A 13,990-nucleotide genomic window follows, 5' to 3' on the forward strand; every position below is an offset into this window, starting at 1 on the left:
GATTTCTTTGGCCAACTGAGCTCAAGGCAAAACTAAATATGTGGCCTATAAAATCCCTCTTAAGTATCTTCCTATCCAATAAAGCCTACTGAGGACTCAGGAGCTAAAGCATTCTTAAGATCCCCCAGATTCTTATAGGAAACTCCCATCTCTTTTCTTGTTTACAAACAGATCCATTGCAAGTTGTGAGAGCAGATGCAGGGGAATTTTTGACCATCTTTGCATCTTTTAACATCCATATTCATGAGATTCAGTGGAAATAATTTGTCTCCATTCATTGTAGAGTTCATGAGTTAGAATTATAGATGACTTAACTAAAATTACACATTGATTTATACTTTTCTTAATTTTATAGGTGTTCTGCTGATGAATCCTCTTAAGAAATTTGTTGTTGGTATTGTTGGCTTCTGTGTCATATGGACCCAGAGAAAGCCACCAAAGCTATGTCAACCTTAATGATGCTTAACCCATGAGCTCCAGGTGCCTTTTGGATTTTTGCGACATTGAAGATTTAGGAGAAGCTATTCAACTATTTTGTGATGGTGGCTATCATTTTGTATTTTAAAGAGATTATTTTGTAAGGAATAATTTTAATACTATAGTTTTGCCTGTATTGTAGTAAATGTTGAGATACAGTTTTTTTTTAGGTGCCATTATTTCTTATGTTACTAGAATGAATAGTGTTTGGTTTTCAATCTTTAGTTAACTGTACACTCATGAAACATACAGGTCTTTCAAAGTCATCCTAAATATTGAACATCTGTAAATCATCAAGCTTAAAAAAACATTCTTTTTTTTCTCTTGCAAACATTCTAAAACGACTGTAGGGAGGTAGGAATAAGACAATACCTTCTTAAAACAAATATTTTTAATAAGCTCTTGGAAAAAAACACCTAGAAAAGTATTGATTTTTCTAGTGAGGTGTTCTGGATTCCAAGCAGCTCCACGTTTATCACATTTGAGAACCTTGTGTTTGAAGCATTTCCAGGCAACATGTAGCAAAAGAAGTACCTCTTGGTGTTTTTATCTTCTCTTTCAGACGGAAAGAGCAATTAACCCTTATTTAACATGGTTAGACATTTAAAGTAATCTCATTTAGCCAAGGATGAGGGTTTGATTTAACTGGAGGAGTTTGTCTGGCTTCAATCTTTAAATCTTCAGCTCAAATAACATAGTACATGTTTGGATTTAGAAAACTTTTAACTACCTTGTTGTCTTGTGAGTAGATACCTGATTGATAGGTATGAACATAACGACACCAGCAACTTTTGTCATGGTTACGCATTTTCGTAGAAACTATTTATACGTTTTTCTTTATCATTATCCACACATAAGCATAGTGTGTTCAGTTTTGAAAGGGTATTTAAGTGAACATTGTCTAGCTCATATGAAAATACCATAGGGCACGATCATTTCTCTTCATACAAAGGTAAGATAGACTGTACAGTTAATTTTCAGTTCTATTTATGGTACTGTTGAGTGGGTGATATCCTTTTTTTTAAGCCCAGTATATATACTATGCTTGCCTAAGTGCTGAACTAGGGCTGTAGTTCCATAGTTGTAGACATGTTGGTACTGATTAATTTCAACAGTTAAGATTTTAATGTTTGTATCTGCGCATTTGATTTTTGCACAAATGATTTTTCAAGTATCTAGATAACTGCCAAATACTACAAGAAAGCTGTTGTACAAGTAAACAATACAGTTTTTAGTTGAAGTGGCCATTACATCCCTTCTTTTAAAAAAGAAATAAACACTTGAGAAGATGCAATGTCATATGCTGAGAAAATTCTTTTCCTTGGTGCCTATACTGGAACAGTTGCTTTTAATTGATTGTATTTTGACGTAATGATTTGGTTAGATTTTTTTTCATCTGCTCTGTAATTGAAACTCAATTACACGTTGTTCTCCACAATGCTCTACAAATAATTGTGTGACTTGAATCATGGATTACATTCGTATTTTTGTAAAAATAAAATCAACAAGTTCATAAATTGATTGTGTAAAACCTTACCACATAACTGCATCCCAAATACAACTTTAGCTTTAGTCCTATAGACTGTTTCTAGGTGAAGCATACTTCAGTGTTTGGGGGATTTAAAAAAATAAATATTTAAATTTTATGATCCCTGATGTTTGTTTTCTTGAGGGTGGGTCTGATTAGTTATTCTAATTGTTTAAAAATATTCTTCCTTTTCCTTTTATTATTGGAATGTAACCAAGGTTTCCATTGAAATGAAAAGTTACTAAGAATTGACTCTACTTATAGCTGAACACATATATCCTGATTTCTGCCTCCTACCTTAACAAAAATGTCTTCAGACCACCAATTCAATGATCTCCCTAATTACCATTTTAATAAAATATCACATATAGATCTGAACTTTATAGTTCTTAAGGAAAATATATATTTAGCCACAGTTTTTAAAAATGAAGATGAGATGAGAAAAAGCATATAACATACACAATTTTGAATTTCTTGTGGAGAAAATATTACAGATAATTTATAAAAAATAATAAAGATCTATATAAGTTATGTATAGGTGGTTAAGCTTCAGTATATTCTTAGTTTTAAATAACTACTCTGTATCTGTGACTTAGTGGGTTTGTGTCCAGGAACAGAAAAAAATGAGTGGAATGAAGCATATGAAAGTTGTTTTTTCGGATGTAGAGAATAAATAAGTGTGTTATCTACCATTTCTCTTATTAAATCACATATGAAGTTGTTTATGCTATCACATCACTTATTTGACATTTATGTTTAACATTGTCTTGAAAATATATTGGACTTAAGATTATCAACAAAATTCTTCAATAGTCTTCCAGGAGAATTGGTAGACAAATATTGAATGGGTCAAAAGCAGAATTTTGAGGGTTAGAGAAGTTGCTCAGTGCTTAAGAACACTGGCCACTTCAGCAGAGGACCTGGGTTGGGTTCCTAGCACCAACATGGTGACTCACAACTGTCTGTAACTCCCATCCCAGGGGATCCCACACCACCTTCTGGCCTCTATGGGCAGCAGGCATACTCATACACATAACATTTTTAAAAAAGCAATCAAATTGAGCTTCACACCGCGTTACATCCCTGTAAGTCCCAGCACACCGGAGGACTAGACAAGAGGAGCATGAGAACTTTCATTCCCCGTCAGAGCCTGGTGTCAGTGTTGTCTTTGTCTCAGCCATCCCTTATTCCCACTTCACCCTGGCCATACATTCTCTCTTGTCCCTGTCCTTTTTCCATTCTCTAACTGTCCTGTTCTGTACATATAGGCCAGAACTACCTACTTCGAATTTTATTAAAAACAAAAAGAAGGCCATACATATAACTTCTGTTTGAGTGGATTTTCCATCACTGTTTATTAAAATAACACCTCAGATCCTTGCCTACATGCATGCAACCAAGATATGGCAAAAATAAATTCCGGCAGGAGAAATTAATAAACAAACTTGCTTATTAACATTGATTCCTACCATATATGTAATAAGTAGTTAAGAAGAGAGAAATTAGAAATCAACATCATAATATCTTCATCAGGCACATTATCTGGTTTGAGAAATGAGCCTAATCCATGAATATCCAGCAGTGAGATGCTATCAAATTTTCTATTAATTCTAGACATGTTCTGCTAAGAGGATCTATGCCACTCACCTATGTATATTAACATTCTTAGTATATAACAAGACTGTTCGCTGGGTCCCCAACAAGTCATGAGGAGAGAAACCATAGTTTAGCATTACATAAGCGAGTGCACGTGCATGCACATACACACACATACACACACACACACACACACACACACACACACACACACACACACACAAAACCAACATAATCATGGACTACTAAATCACAAAGCGGCATTAGAAACCAGTCCATACACCAACCACATCATCATCGTTCTTCAGCATTGAAGAATGGCTCTTCATTTATTATATCTGCTCAAAGAAATGTATAATGGTGGTGACATACACTTCTCTCACACTGCCATAGTGCTGGGGAGAAGGCATGTTCTAGAGTCAGTTTGGAGGAAAGACAAGAGTGAAGCTCATAGAATGAGGCAGCAACTTGATCTTTCTTAAGCTGGGTACCTGAAATGAGAAGAGTCCCTTAGCATCAATTAAGAGGACTAAGGAAATGGTGTATCAAAAGGTTCTTATGTCTTACCTAAGGTGGTAACATGGAACTGGCCAGGAACATTCACAGAGTTCCCTCTTTCAAGCTAAGAAATAGTTGCATGGCTTTAGCAAAGTCCTGTCTTCAGCCCCTGGTGTGGTGAAAGAAATATCTTCATCCTCTTCATCTAGCTGCAGACTACCAGAAGACAAGCGGATTCGGGCCCTAGATGACTTTGTTCCTTTGCCATACAAAGAGTAGTAGTCTGGTTTAAGAATCTCTGATTCTGAATCACTGGACTCACTAGCTACATACCTTTCTGCTGAGCTCTGGTCCATTAGAACTGTGGGAAACTCCTGCTCTGCAAATGTACATGTAAACGGATCTGTTTTACGAGTCAAAGCAGGACAAGGTCCTAAAGGTCTAAATTCTGACCCAAAAGGAAAACGGATAGTTTTCATGTCTGATTGGCTCTGAGATCGTTTAGGAGTTTGCTCTTGAAGGCTATATGCAAATGCATCATCTAAATGTGGGTCTTCCTCCCCTAGGTCTACATTGATATTGCTCCTACCACTAGTTCTAGCCATAGCTTCTTGGAGTTCTTGAAGGTCTTGCTGTAAGCTTTTTATCCTGGTATTCCTTGGGCTCCTTTTGGCTGATTTTATTGCACTGGGATCTATACAGCTGCCTGGTCTCACATTTTCCTCTGCCATGATTGGAGACCATCTGGGTACCTGGGGTGGCTTGTCCACATAAAAAAAGACTTGAGGAGGCATAATATCAACCTGTTGACTAGTACAAGGAATATAGGGCACATCGGTGTATGTTAGCTGCCTTGCTGGACTCACTTTGCTTGTAAAACCAGGAGATGTGCTTATGTGATTGTCCACAAACTTGGAGTTTGTTTGGAAGGAGCTTAGAGGGCTCCGTTCCTCAAAGAAGTCTATGGGATCAGGGTCAGTGTTAAAGACAGGATCTGCATAAACAAAGGTGAAAGAGGAACTGCTTTGGGATGGGTGGAGCGGTGTGGGATCTGCCTCTGGTTTGGAATGCTCCAGCTCCGCTGCAAATGTCACCTCGACTGCTGAGTTCCTCCTCCTCCTGTCTAGCATAGGCTCAGATGCATGCACTCCATTCACATTTCGGTAGTAAGCGCTGCCATATGCAAGTCTCAGATCTTCCACCTTGAAAAACAAGACACATTGATATCAGATGAAAAGAAGCTGTTCAGTTGGACATGGGGAGGGTCTTTTAGTTACTCTCCTATTATGAAAGGCTGATTTCACAAAGTCATTTAAATCCATGTTCTTTTCCACAGCAGATAAATATATGTAATGACTTATACTGTGCCTCAAGTTGTATGTTAGAAAATACATGCAGCATTCTTCATTCTCAGTGACATCCTATTTCTAGCCTCCACATTTCAGGGGTCGTACAGGTACCATTGTATTTCAAGCAGTTCAGTTTGGTAGCTATATCAATGCAATAGGTGGGATTACCCCGTCTGCCTTTGACTAGCTATGTGGACCTTAGGCACTGCAGTCTAATGTCCCTACTCCAGCCTCCTCCATATTTTCTGTAAATAAAAGGTAGATGTGAATGGCCTGAGAGATTCATAATCTAGATGGTCCCTTTCATCAGTTTCCCTGATTCCTTTTGGATGAAAATCATCTGTGACTTGAGCGAAGGCATGAGAGTTTATGGTACCTACAATTAACGTTTGTAGATAGTGCCAAAGAAAAATAATCAACAAGTTTCCTGATCGAAGTCTCAAATGAAGCCATCATCTTACAGTTCCAGGGGCATAACTGTATCCAGAAGTCATGTCACACAAGTAAGCAACAATGCCATATACCTTTCTTGAAGACTTATGGTTTCCACTAGTGAAATAACACAGCTTTGAATTTTAAAATTATGAAGGCCTAGAAATGTATTAGTATCTGGAACACCAGGGGTTTCCCTTGTGCGCAGTACACAGTTGTAAATGGCCTATTAGCAGGAATGACTGTGCCAAGACCTCTCCACGTGGTAACCTCACATGGAGCGACCTTGCTACACAGTGGATGGTTCTGGCAAAATATAGTCTTAGAAGCATTTGAAGACTGGATGACTTATACTTATCTAAAATAGGACTTTTCAGAAACCTTACTTGTTTTGACACATCAGAGAGAATGTCTGGTGATGACCTGCACTGCCGTTCATGATACTGAGATGGATACTGTTTCCTGAAATCCCCAAACAGAGAAGTCATTGAAATGCTCATTATGCAAATTATAGGATACATAGATGTCTCTAAATTCAACTTCCAATCAGCATGAGAAGAGAGAAGGATAAGGGTGCACCTTTCAAACGGCAGGCTCTTTAACCTCCCCTTTTTCCCATATTCCAAAAGTTGCCTTTGAGTTCTTCCACTATCAAAAATAAGAGACAAAAAATCATTAATTCCATCATAAGCCTATGCGCCACTAAAACCTGAAAACCTCACCTTTGTTTGAAGCCTAAAGTGTCTGAATGAGTGGCATACCTTGTAACTCTCTATCACATTGATGCTATACCTACTTATCTGAAGACCAACGATAGAGCGGTTTCAACTATCCAAAATATAGGCTTTAAAAAACCCTTTAAAAAACCACCAGCTGACTCTTATTTTACATGCTTGTTCTAAGGAGGTTATTTATTTAGATTCCCAACCCAAGGTAGGTGCAAAGCAGCTACCTAAACAGTAGAAAAATTGCTGCAGGTAGGCTTATAGCAGTAAAGAAATCTAGCTGACTGCTGGGAGAAACACGAGGCAGAAAGAAGTTACAACAATAATAAGACCCAAAATTTCGGGGCCCTTTAACCAAAGGGCAAGGCCTGACATGCCTCTTCTACCTAAGGCCATTGTCACATTACAGCTGCCTGTAAAGGATAAAAAGGGAGTTTTATAAGAACTTAGGTTATTAAGAGAGAAAAATGTGCTCAATATCATCTGTTTAAGAAGACAGAGATTTGTAGAGCACACTTTGGAAACATTCCATCAAAAATATGTTTTTTAAATATCTCTATTCTTACAAGGGCAGGTTTCCAGAGTCTGAAAAATCCCTTATGTGGAAACATTATGATTAGACTTATTTTTGTAATCACTAGAGTTTTGTAAGCTTCTCCTGATGGATTTCAAGGCTAGTGTGCTCAAATAGTAACAAGATCTCAGTTCTACCTCACTTTAATTCCTCTGAGGTGGGAACTGTATTGAGAAGCCTCTAGTGCAGGATTGCTCCATCTTTTGAATCCTTGACCCTCTCCAGTATTTGCTCACTCTATCATTTCCCCTAAATGCCATTAATGGATGCTGCTGAGCCTTCCTTCAACATCTTGCGTATAAGCTGCCTTTAAGGGAGACAGTAAGTTCATTGAATACATTTTTGTTTTCAAATACCCTCTGCTACCGTACATCCTTACTGTGATTCTGATCCAGCCCCTTTGGTTAGTAAATACTGACCTAATGCAATGTACTAAGAATGAACAGTAAGGAATATTTATAATCTTTCAAGTGAGTTGAATGGATTCTTTATTGCTTCTGGAATTCAGACTCCTCCCACTGCTTCCCGTGTTATTGAAAAGAAGCAGTGTGCATGGCCTTCCCGTATGCAGTGTGTAATTACCTGTAGCGGAAACTGGAACCCTTGCTGCAGAATAGTGTTTTGGGCTTTGATTTGGGCTCTTCGGAAAGCCTGAAGAAAGCATGGTACTCCACACAAGTCTTCCAGAAGGCCTTGCATGCATCTCGGCTAGCCATGGTGAACTCCAAAGTGTCTTTGCACAACACCTGTATAAACCATTTTCTATCAAGCAAAACATCCTGCAAGAATACCAAAGACCTTCCAACCTCAATGCCTTCTAAACTGTCAGTCCAGCAGCCCAGGCAGTGTCTGGTTTTCCATTTGGCTCCCCATAGGCTCCACAGCACTGAAACCGAATGATTAGCAGCCTTCCAAAGATTAGACACTGCCTTCACTCATACACTGAGCCTTGTCTAAGAAGCTTTCCACGTTCCCTTCACCTTAAAGGCTTTTCTGCCTTGTCTCTTTGAGGCCAGAAACATTTTAGGAAGTTGTAAATTAGGTAAAAATGAATATCAAAGGGCTTATTTTTCAAGGTGGCAAGAAGATATAAATGACCAACAGGAAAGGGGAGGGGGAGATTTCGTTCCCTCTGTAAGGATGATTGAATGTATACAAGTGTTTTCAATGTCCCAGCTAGAAATACATCTTCCTCTATATACTTCCTCGTACTACAGCGCTTTGTGTTTCTCTCTTGGCATAGTCCATATTTTAATACGTCCTAAGGGAACTTGGATTTACAGTTCTAAAGCACAAGCTTTTCCCATCTTGACTCACCACATACACTCACTGGCTCAAGGCTCTATGGCACACTCCCAGCCCTCTTTTCAACAGCCCCACCAGCTCTCAGAGCTGACTGCCCCTCCTCTCATGCCTTTCCAGGTTCATGCATGCAGCCCCCGAGGCTTCCCGCAAAGTTGATACTAGGTCTGGGACCATGAGCTATTCAAATGAACACCTTTACATAATACCAAGATCTAGGCAACACAATCCAAACCGGATCTTCTATAGGCCCAAATTAGTTGATACACATACAGTTTTTTCCCTTCACGGTCAGTCATTAAAACATCCTTTCTAATACCTTTTTTCTTACCCTGTGCAGTGAACAGTCACTTAAGAATTACTGAACACCTACTCACATTCTGCTCAACCTAAGCATGTAGTTGATGTTTAATAATTTTTACTTAAGGGAAATTAGTGAAGATACTTCATAAAATATAAAAGAGAACATCCAATAATTATTTTTTTCTCCTAGATCTGGTGGCCCCCATTTGACTCATCAGATCCCTCAAAAATGCTGTCCACAGAGACTCTCCTTTCAGTCCAGCTGCCTCATTTCCCTATTGTATCATTGATTCTGAAGTGCAAATCAGATGGCATAGTGTTTTGCCTTTAGTTAAAGCATCATTAAATCTCTGCTCAGTTTATATAGAGGACAAAGAGGGGGCCCATCACCCCTCAGGGCCAGGCACCTCTCACCATTTATATTCAAATCATTTCTAGAGCAATGATGAAATTCCAAATGAACAAAAATAGAATGTATTAGGAACCTACTCACCAAAATATTAGCATGAAGTTTGATGAGAAAATGCTTTCTCTTAAAACTCAACTTTCGGATCTTAGCCCAGTTGAAAGTATTAATCTTTGTATTTCCCTATAATGAAACAGATAGCCAGTTTCAGAACATGTCTGCATGAGTCGGGTTGTGACCGAAAGTACTCTTCATGAATAAGATCCTCTGAGGCTAGCCCTTACCCAGAGAGAACCTGGAGAACCAAGCAGTGTCTGCCCTTAAGCATTGCAGGTAGGACACAAGTTCCCCCAATATAGAAGCAAGAAGGAGCAACACGGGCACTGTTAAGCCAGTCCAGTGAGACTGTAACAGAATGAATTGCTATAATGCTTTCTGTCATCTCGCTCCTCCCTATTTCCACATACAAGTGCTAAAAAGAAAAGCCCATTTCTCCTACTGCCTCATTTACTCAAACATCTTGAGGAGCTCCTCACTGGCCACATCACCAAATGTGGGTTGGGTTTTGCTGTTCAGTATACAGCCATCTCTCCTACTGCTTGTTAGCTCAAACTTCTGTGTATATCTGTGCCTTCATTCCTGTGGCCTCTGCATTCTCCCCTGCCCCAAATGTCTTCTGCATCATCAAACTTCTTCCCACTGCTGAGGGCATGCTCCCTAGGACATTCTGATGCTATCCTACACACCCCATTTCTTTCTCCTCTAAAGAATTTTAGTTTTAAGCAGACCAGGAAAACCAAAATTGTTTAGAGGAGTAGGGGGATAATGATGATAGACAATGGTACCTCAAGTTGATTTCTAACTTGAAATACAAAATCCTGGGAAAATGATGATGTAGTAAATAGCAACAGTTGCTGGCAGGATTCAACATTAATTCCCTACCAGCTGGCACTGGTAAAGAGTAATAAGTAACTGGCACATCACAGTTTGGGTCACTTAGGGTGGCCCCGAACCAGCTGGAAAGTACTACAGCCTAAGGTTTTTGGATATCTGAATCTACAGTTTAAGAGTCCCTAAGAGCTTCTTGATTTTATCACTTCACCATGCTGACCTAATCTAAAGTGTGATGGCCTCAAAACCCAGACCTCACACACAGGCAAATCACATTGTGGGGAGAAGTCTTATGTACACCATTTACAAGCACTACTTCTGGTCTAGTTGGTGATAAGATAAAGTGTTATAATTCTCTGGGGAATAGATATTCGAGTTGAAGTCACAAGAACTACTCCCAGCACACTGAAGGGAATTCAAAGGAAGGGTTGGTACCCGTAACACCAGTACTCCCATGTGAGCAACAGCCAGGTGAATCTGCATCCCTTCGCCATCACTGGCGGGCTGAGGTCTGATGCCATACATATCCAGCTTCCTTGCTATGTCCAGTAGCAGAATGTCTGATTCAGCTGGGCTCCGGCCACTGCAACAAGAAAGGATTAATGAACCCAATAAATGCATCAAAACTCACATCCCCCAACCTTTCCTCTGAGAGATACACAAGGAGCTGAGTGTTTTCTTGAGACTGAAGCTTTCTCAGACATAAAGGCTTACTTTTAAGAATCTGTCCGAGCTTTAGTGTCCTCCATTGGGAAAGCAGGTGCCAGAGAAAGTACTTACATGTGCTGCTGATGAAAGTGCATGATCTTGCTCTCTAAAGAGTCTTGGCTTGGTAAATACTGGGTTTGTACCAGATGCTTCCTAACAGTTTCTTCATGAAAGTCTCCTAATTCTGCTGTACAATAGAAAAGTGACATTTTTCACATTTCCATTGAAGTATTAAACAATGTACAATCTAAGAAACCTCCTGTTTGCTCCCCAAAAGCCTTTACTCTGCAGCTGGTGTAGCCCAATCCCCTCCCACCTTATGCTTTGTGTATATTTCTGTTCGTACAGGGGAAAACTAATGGACTCATTCTCACGTCACAAAGCAGTGGCTTTCTGTGAAGTTTCAGCCTGTATCGTGGGTTACACAACCAGAACAGACATTAAAAGCTCCAAAATCACACCTGAATATTTTGTTAGGTTTTTCCATCTTCTATCCTCTTTTTGCAGTTTTGCCTACTTTCAATTAGCCCCTGTTACAGACTGAATTTTGTCTATCCCAAATTTGTAAGTGGAAATCCTATCCCCTAGTGCTACCACATGTGACTTCATTGAGGAATTAGCTTGTTAGTGAGAACTGCAGTCCAGCCTTACTAGTATCCATTTAAGAAGAGGAAAGGCAGGCACACCGAGATTTTTGGGATTAGTACACAGAAAAAAAGAGATGATGTGAAGACACAGTAAGAAGACTGCCTTCATCAAGCTGACGAAAGAGGCTTCAGAATGAAGCAAAGGCATTTCCAATGCCTTCAGCTGAAACTCCCAGCAGGCAGAGTCGGAAGGAATCAGTTTCCTCATTTAAACCACCTAGTCTCTGGCATTTTCCTACGAGAAAGCTAGTAAAAAATTAATACATCCCCAAATAAACTATCAACTAGAGTACAAGCCAGCTACAGCCAAGTCATCACTCTGTGCTCTGGGAATTTAGTAAATCCTCAACATTTTGAATCCCCAATAGACAAATCATCCTTTCCAAATAGCTGGCAGTTTATTCGTGAACCTCTTACTCTTTTTCAGATGTCTCCAGTTTATTGGTTAGAGACTACTATTACAGAGATTAAACGTGCACTAGCAGCTCCGCACTTACAATTTTCTACCCCTACTTTAAATGGCCTTAGACTTTTTACATTTTGTCTTCTTTGGAATTGTTGTGTTGCTTCTGTGTCTAAGATTCAGAGGAGCCTCCTTTTGCATTGGGCAGCTGTCAATGCAGAGACTCCTAAGTGGTCAAAGTACTGTAAGTAAGAGATTAGGTGTCCCGCCCTAAATGGACTATCCTTACCACCACCATCGTTGAGGGAGCAGAGAAGAATAAGGAGGCAGAGAGAAGAAAAGGACTGGAGGGTGGGGAGGAAGGAATGCTGTGAACTGCTGGCTTCCGAACACTCCAAGGCTAGTGCACTATGAGCTCACAGCAGCTTGATCGCCTGCACAAGATCACACAAGCCAAACTTCTGGTAGAGATAGAGGAGTGGCCTCTGGGCCCCAGGCTTTACTAGGGAGCTACTGGCAGTTGATAGCTGCTGGAGAATGGAGAATCATTCTTCTTTGAGGGTGTAGCCATTGGTAGATATCCTGTGTTCTGGCCCCATATCCATGCACATGGGGGCAGCACTAACTGGACTCAATCAAAAACAAAACAAAACAAAATAGAAGACAAGGACTTGGGAGGGGGTGTGTTGGGGGATACACAGGGAATTGGAGTGGAGAACCAGCAGGGTCTGACCATATTTCATTGTAGGAAATAACAAAGAGTAAGAATAAGAATTAAAAAATGATAGTTATACAGGTAATGAGATATTTCTTTATACCTACTATGATAGCCATAATATCAAGTATTAGGGAAGGTGGGGAGTTAGAAGCATCAAACTTTCTTGATCAAAGAATGAAATAATGCAGTGATATACATGAATTTGTACAGTTAATTTTCATTGATAATCATAGTTATAAAGTATTCAGGGGAAATGTATCACGCAACCCAGCAATCACCTTTCTAAAAACATATACAGGAGTTAAGAAAGTATATATAATACAGAAACATGTATGCCAATGTTTATACTATTATTATTAATACCTAAACTAGAAACTTCCCTAACTCTAACAGACAAGGTGACTAGATGAACAAAATGTAATAAATCTATAAAATGAAATATTATTCAACAATAGAAATGAATAAACTGGGATATGCAGAGATTTCAAAAAACACTGTTCAGTGCAGAAGCCAGATACAAAAGATCACACATAATTGTTCCATTTATATGAAATGTCCTAAAAAGCAAACAAATGTATAGAAACAGAGAGTTAATCAGGAATTGCCTGAATCTGAGGAGAGTAGAGAATGGCAAAGCAGCACAACTTCTCCCCCCCCCCCCGTGTGTGTGTGTGTGTGTGTGTGTGTGTGTGTGTGTGTGCGTGTGCGCGTGTACACATATCCTCCCCTTTCTCTGTCTCTGTCTCTGTCTGTCTCTCTGTCTCCTCTCTTCCTGTTTTCTATATTTTTAGATAGGCCTGGAACTCACAGAGATCTGCCTCCCAAGTGATGGGATTTGGGGAGAGTGCCATCATCCTCAGCTTTTTTTGCTATTGACATAGGGTCTCATATAGCCCAGGGCAGCCTAGAACTCATCATGTTGCTAAGATGGCCTTGAATTCCTGATCCTCCTGCCTCCACCTCCCATGTGCTGGGATCACAGGAATACATAACCATGCTCAATTTATATGGTGCTGGGAATCAAACCCGGGGCTTCTGGCATGTTAGGCAAGCTCTCTACCAGCCAAGTTATATCCCCAGCCCTGAGAGGTTTCTGTTGACATTATAAAAATGTTCTAAAACTGGACTGTAGTTATAGCTAGATGGACAAGAACTTACTAAAACCCACTGGTTTGTGCATTTTAAATGGGTAAATTTTACAGCATGTAAATTACACCTCAATTGGGCCATTTTTTTTAAGAATACAGTGCACACACACAATGTGTGTACATCTTTCAGGTTTCTTAAGAACAAAACCCTATAATGACTATAAGGAAAATATAAGAACACATGAGATTTTTAATTTCCTCTCCATGTACTTCTACGACAATTTAGCAAGAAAATTGGTATCATCAGTAGCAGAAGCTGCCAAATGTTATGCTCAAATGTTACGC

At 39.5% G+C, this 13,990-nt stretch overlaps 2 protein-coding genes across 3 annotated transcripts in view; one reads left to right on the forward strand and one right to left on the reverse strand.

The window, feature by feature from the left end:
- The window catches only part of Stk26 (serine/threonine kinase 26), a 55,408-nt gene extending 53,282 nt beyond the window's left edge, over positions 1-2,126 (forward strand). The window contains exon 12 of the mRNA XM_052739385.1: positions 356-2,126. Within this exon, the coding sequence (XP_052595345.1) occupies positions 356-380 (25 nt within the window). The 3' untranslated portion in view covers positions 381-2,126. The remainder of the gene's footprint in view (positions 1-355) is intronic.
- Positions 2,127-2,996: 870 nt separating this feature from the next.
- Frmd7 (FERM domain containing 7) overlaps positions 2,997-13,990 on the reverse strand; it is a 41,809-nt gene continuing 30,815 nt past the window's right edge. The window contains exons 6-13 of one of the 2 annotated variants that reach the window (XM_052739407.1): positions 10,862-10,976; positions 10,517-10,664; positions 9,278-9,373; positions 7,762-7,925; positions 6,460-6,528; positions 6,267-6,342; positions 4,169-5,301; positions 2,997-4,092 (exon numbers count right to left, since the gene is read on the reverse strand). In XM_052739407.1, the coding sequence (XP_052595367.1) occupies positions 4,219-5,301; positions 6,267-6,342; positions 6,460-6,528; positions 7,762-7,925; positions 9,278-9,373; positions 10,517-10,664; positions 10,862-10,976 (1,751 nt within the window). In that variant the 3' untranslated portion in view covers positions 2,997-4,092; positions 4,169-4,218. Of the gene's footprint in view, positions 4,093-4,168; positions 5,302-6,266; positions 6,529-7,761; positions 7,926-9,277; positions 9,374-10,516; positions 10,665-10,861; positions 10,977-13,990 lie in introns of both variants that reach the window. The other variant, XM_052739399.1, reaches the window with a different exon arrangement.

Source organism: Peromyscus californicus, unplaced genomic scaffold, assembly GCF_007827085.1.
Source record: "Peromyscus californicus insignis strain IS unplaced genomic scaffold, ASM782708v3 Scaffold_10__1_contigs__length_136768540, whole genome shotgun sequence".
NCBI classification, from domain to species: Eukaryota; Metazoa; Chordata; class Mammalia; order Rodentia; family Cricetidae; genus Peromyscus; species Peromyscus californicus.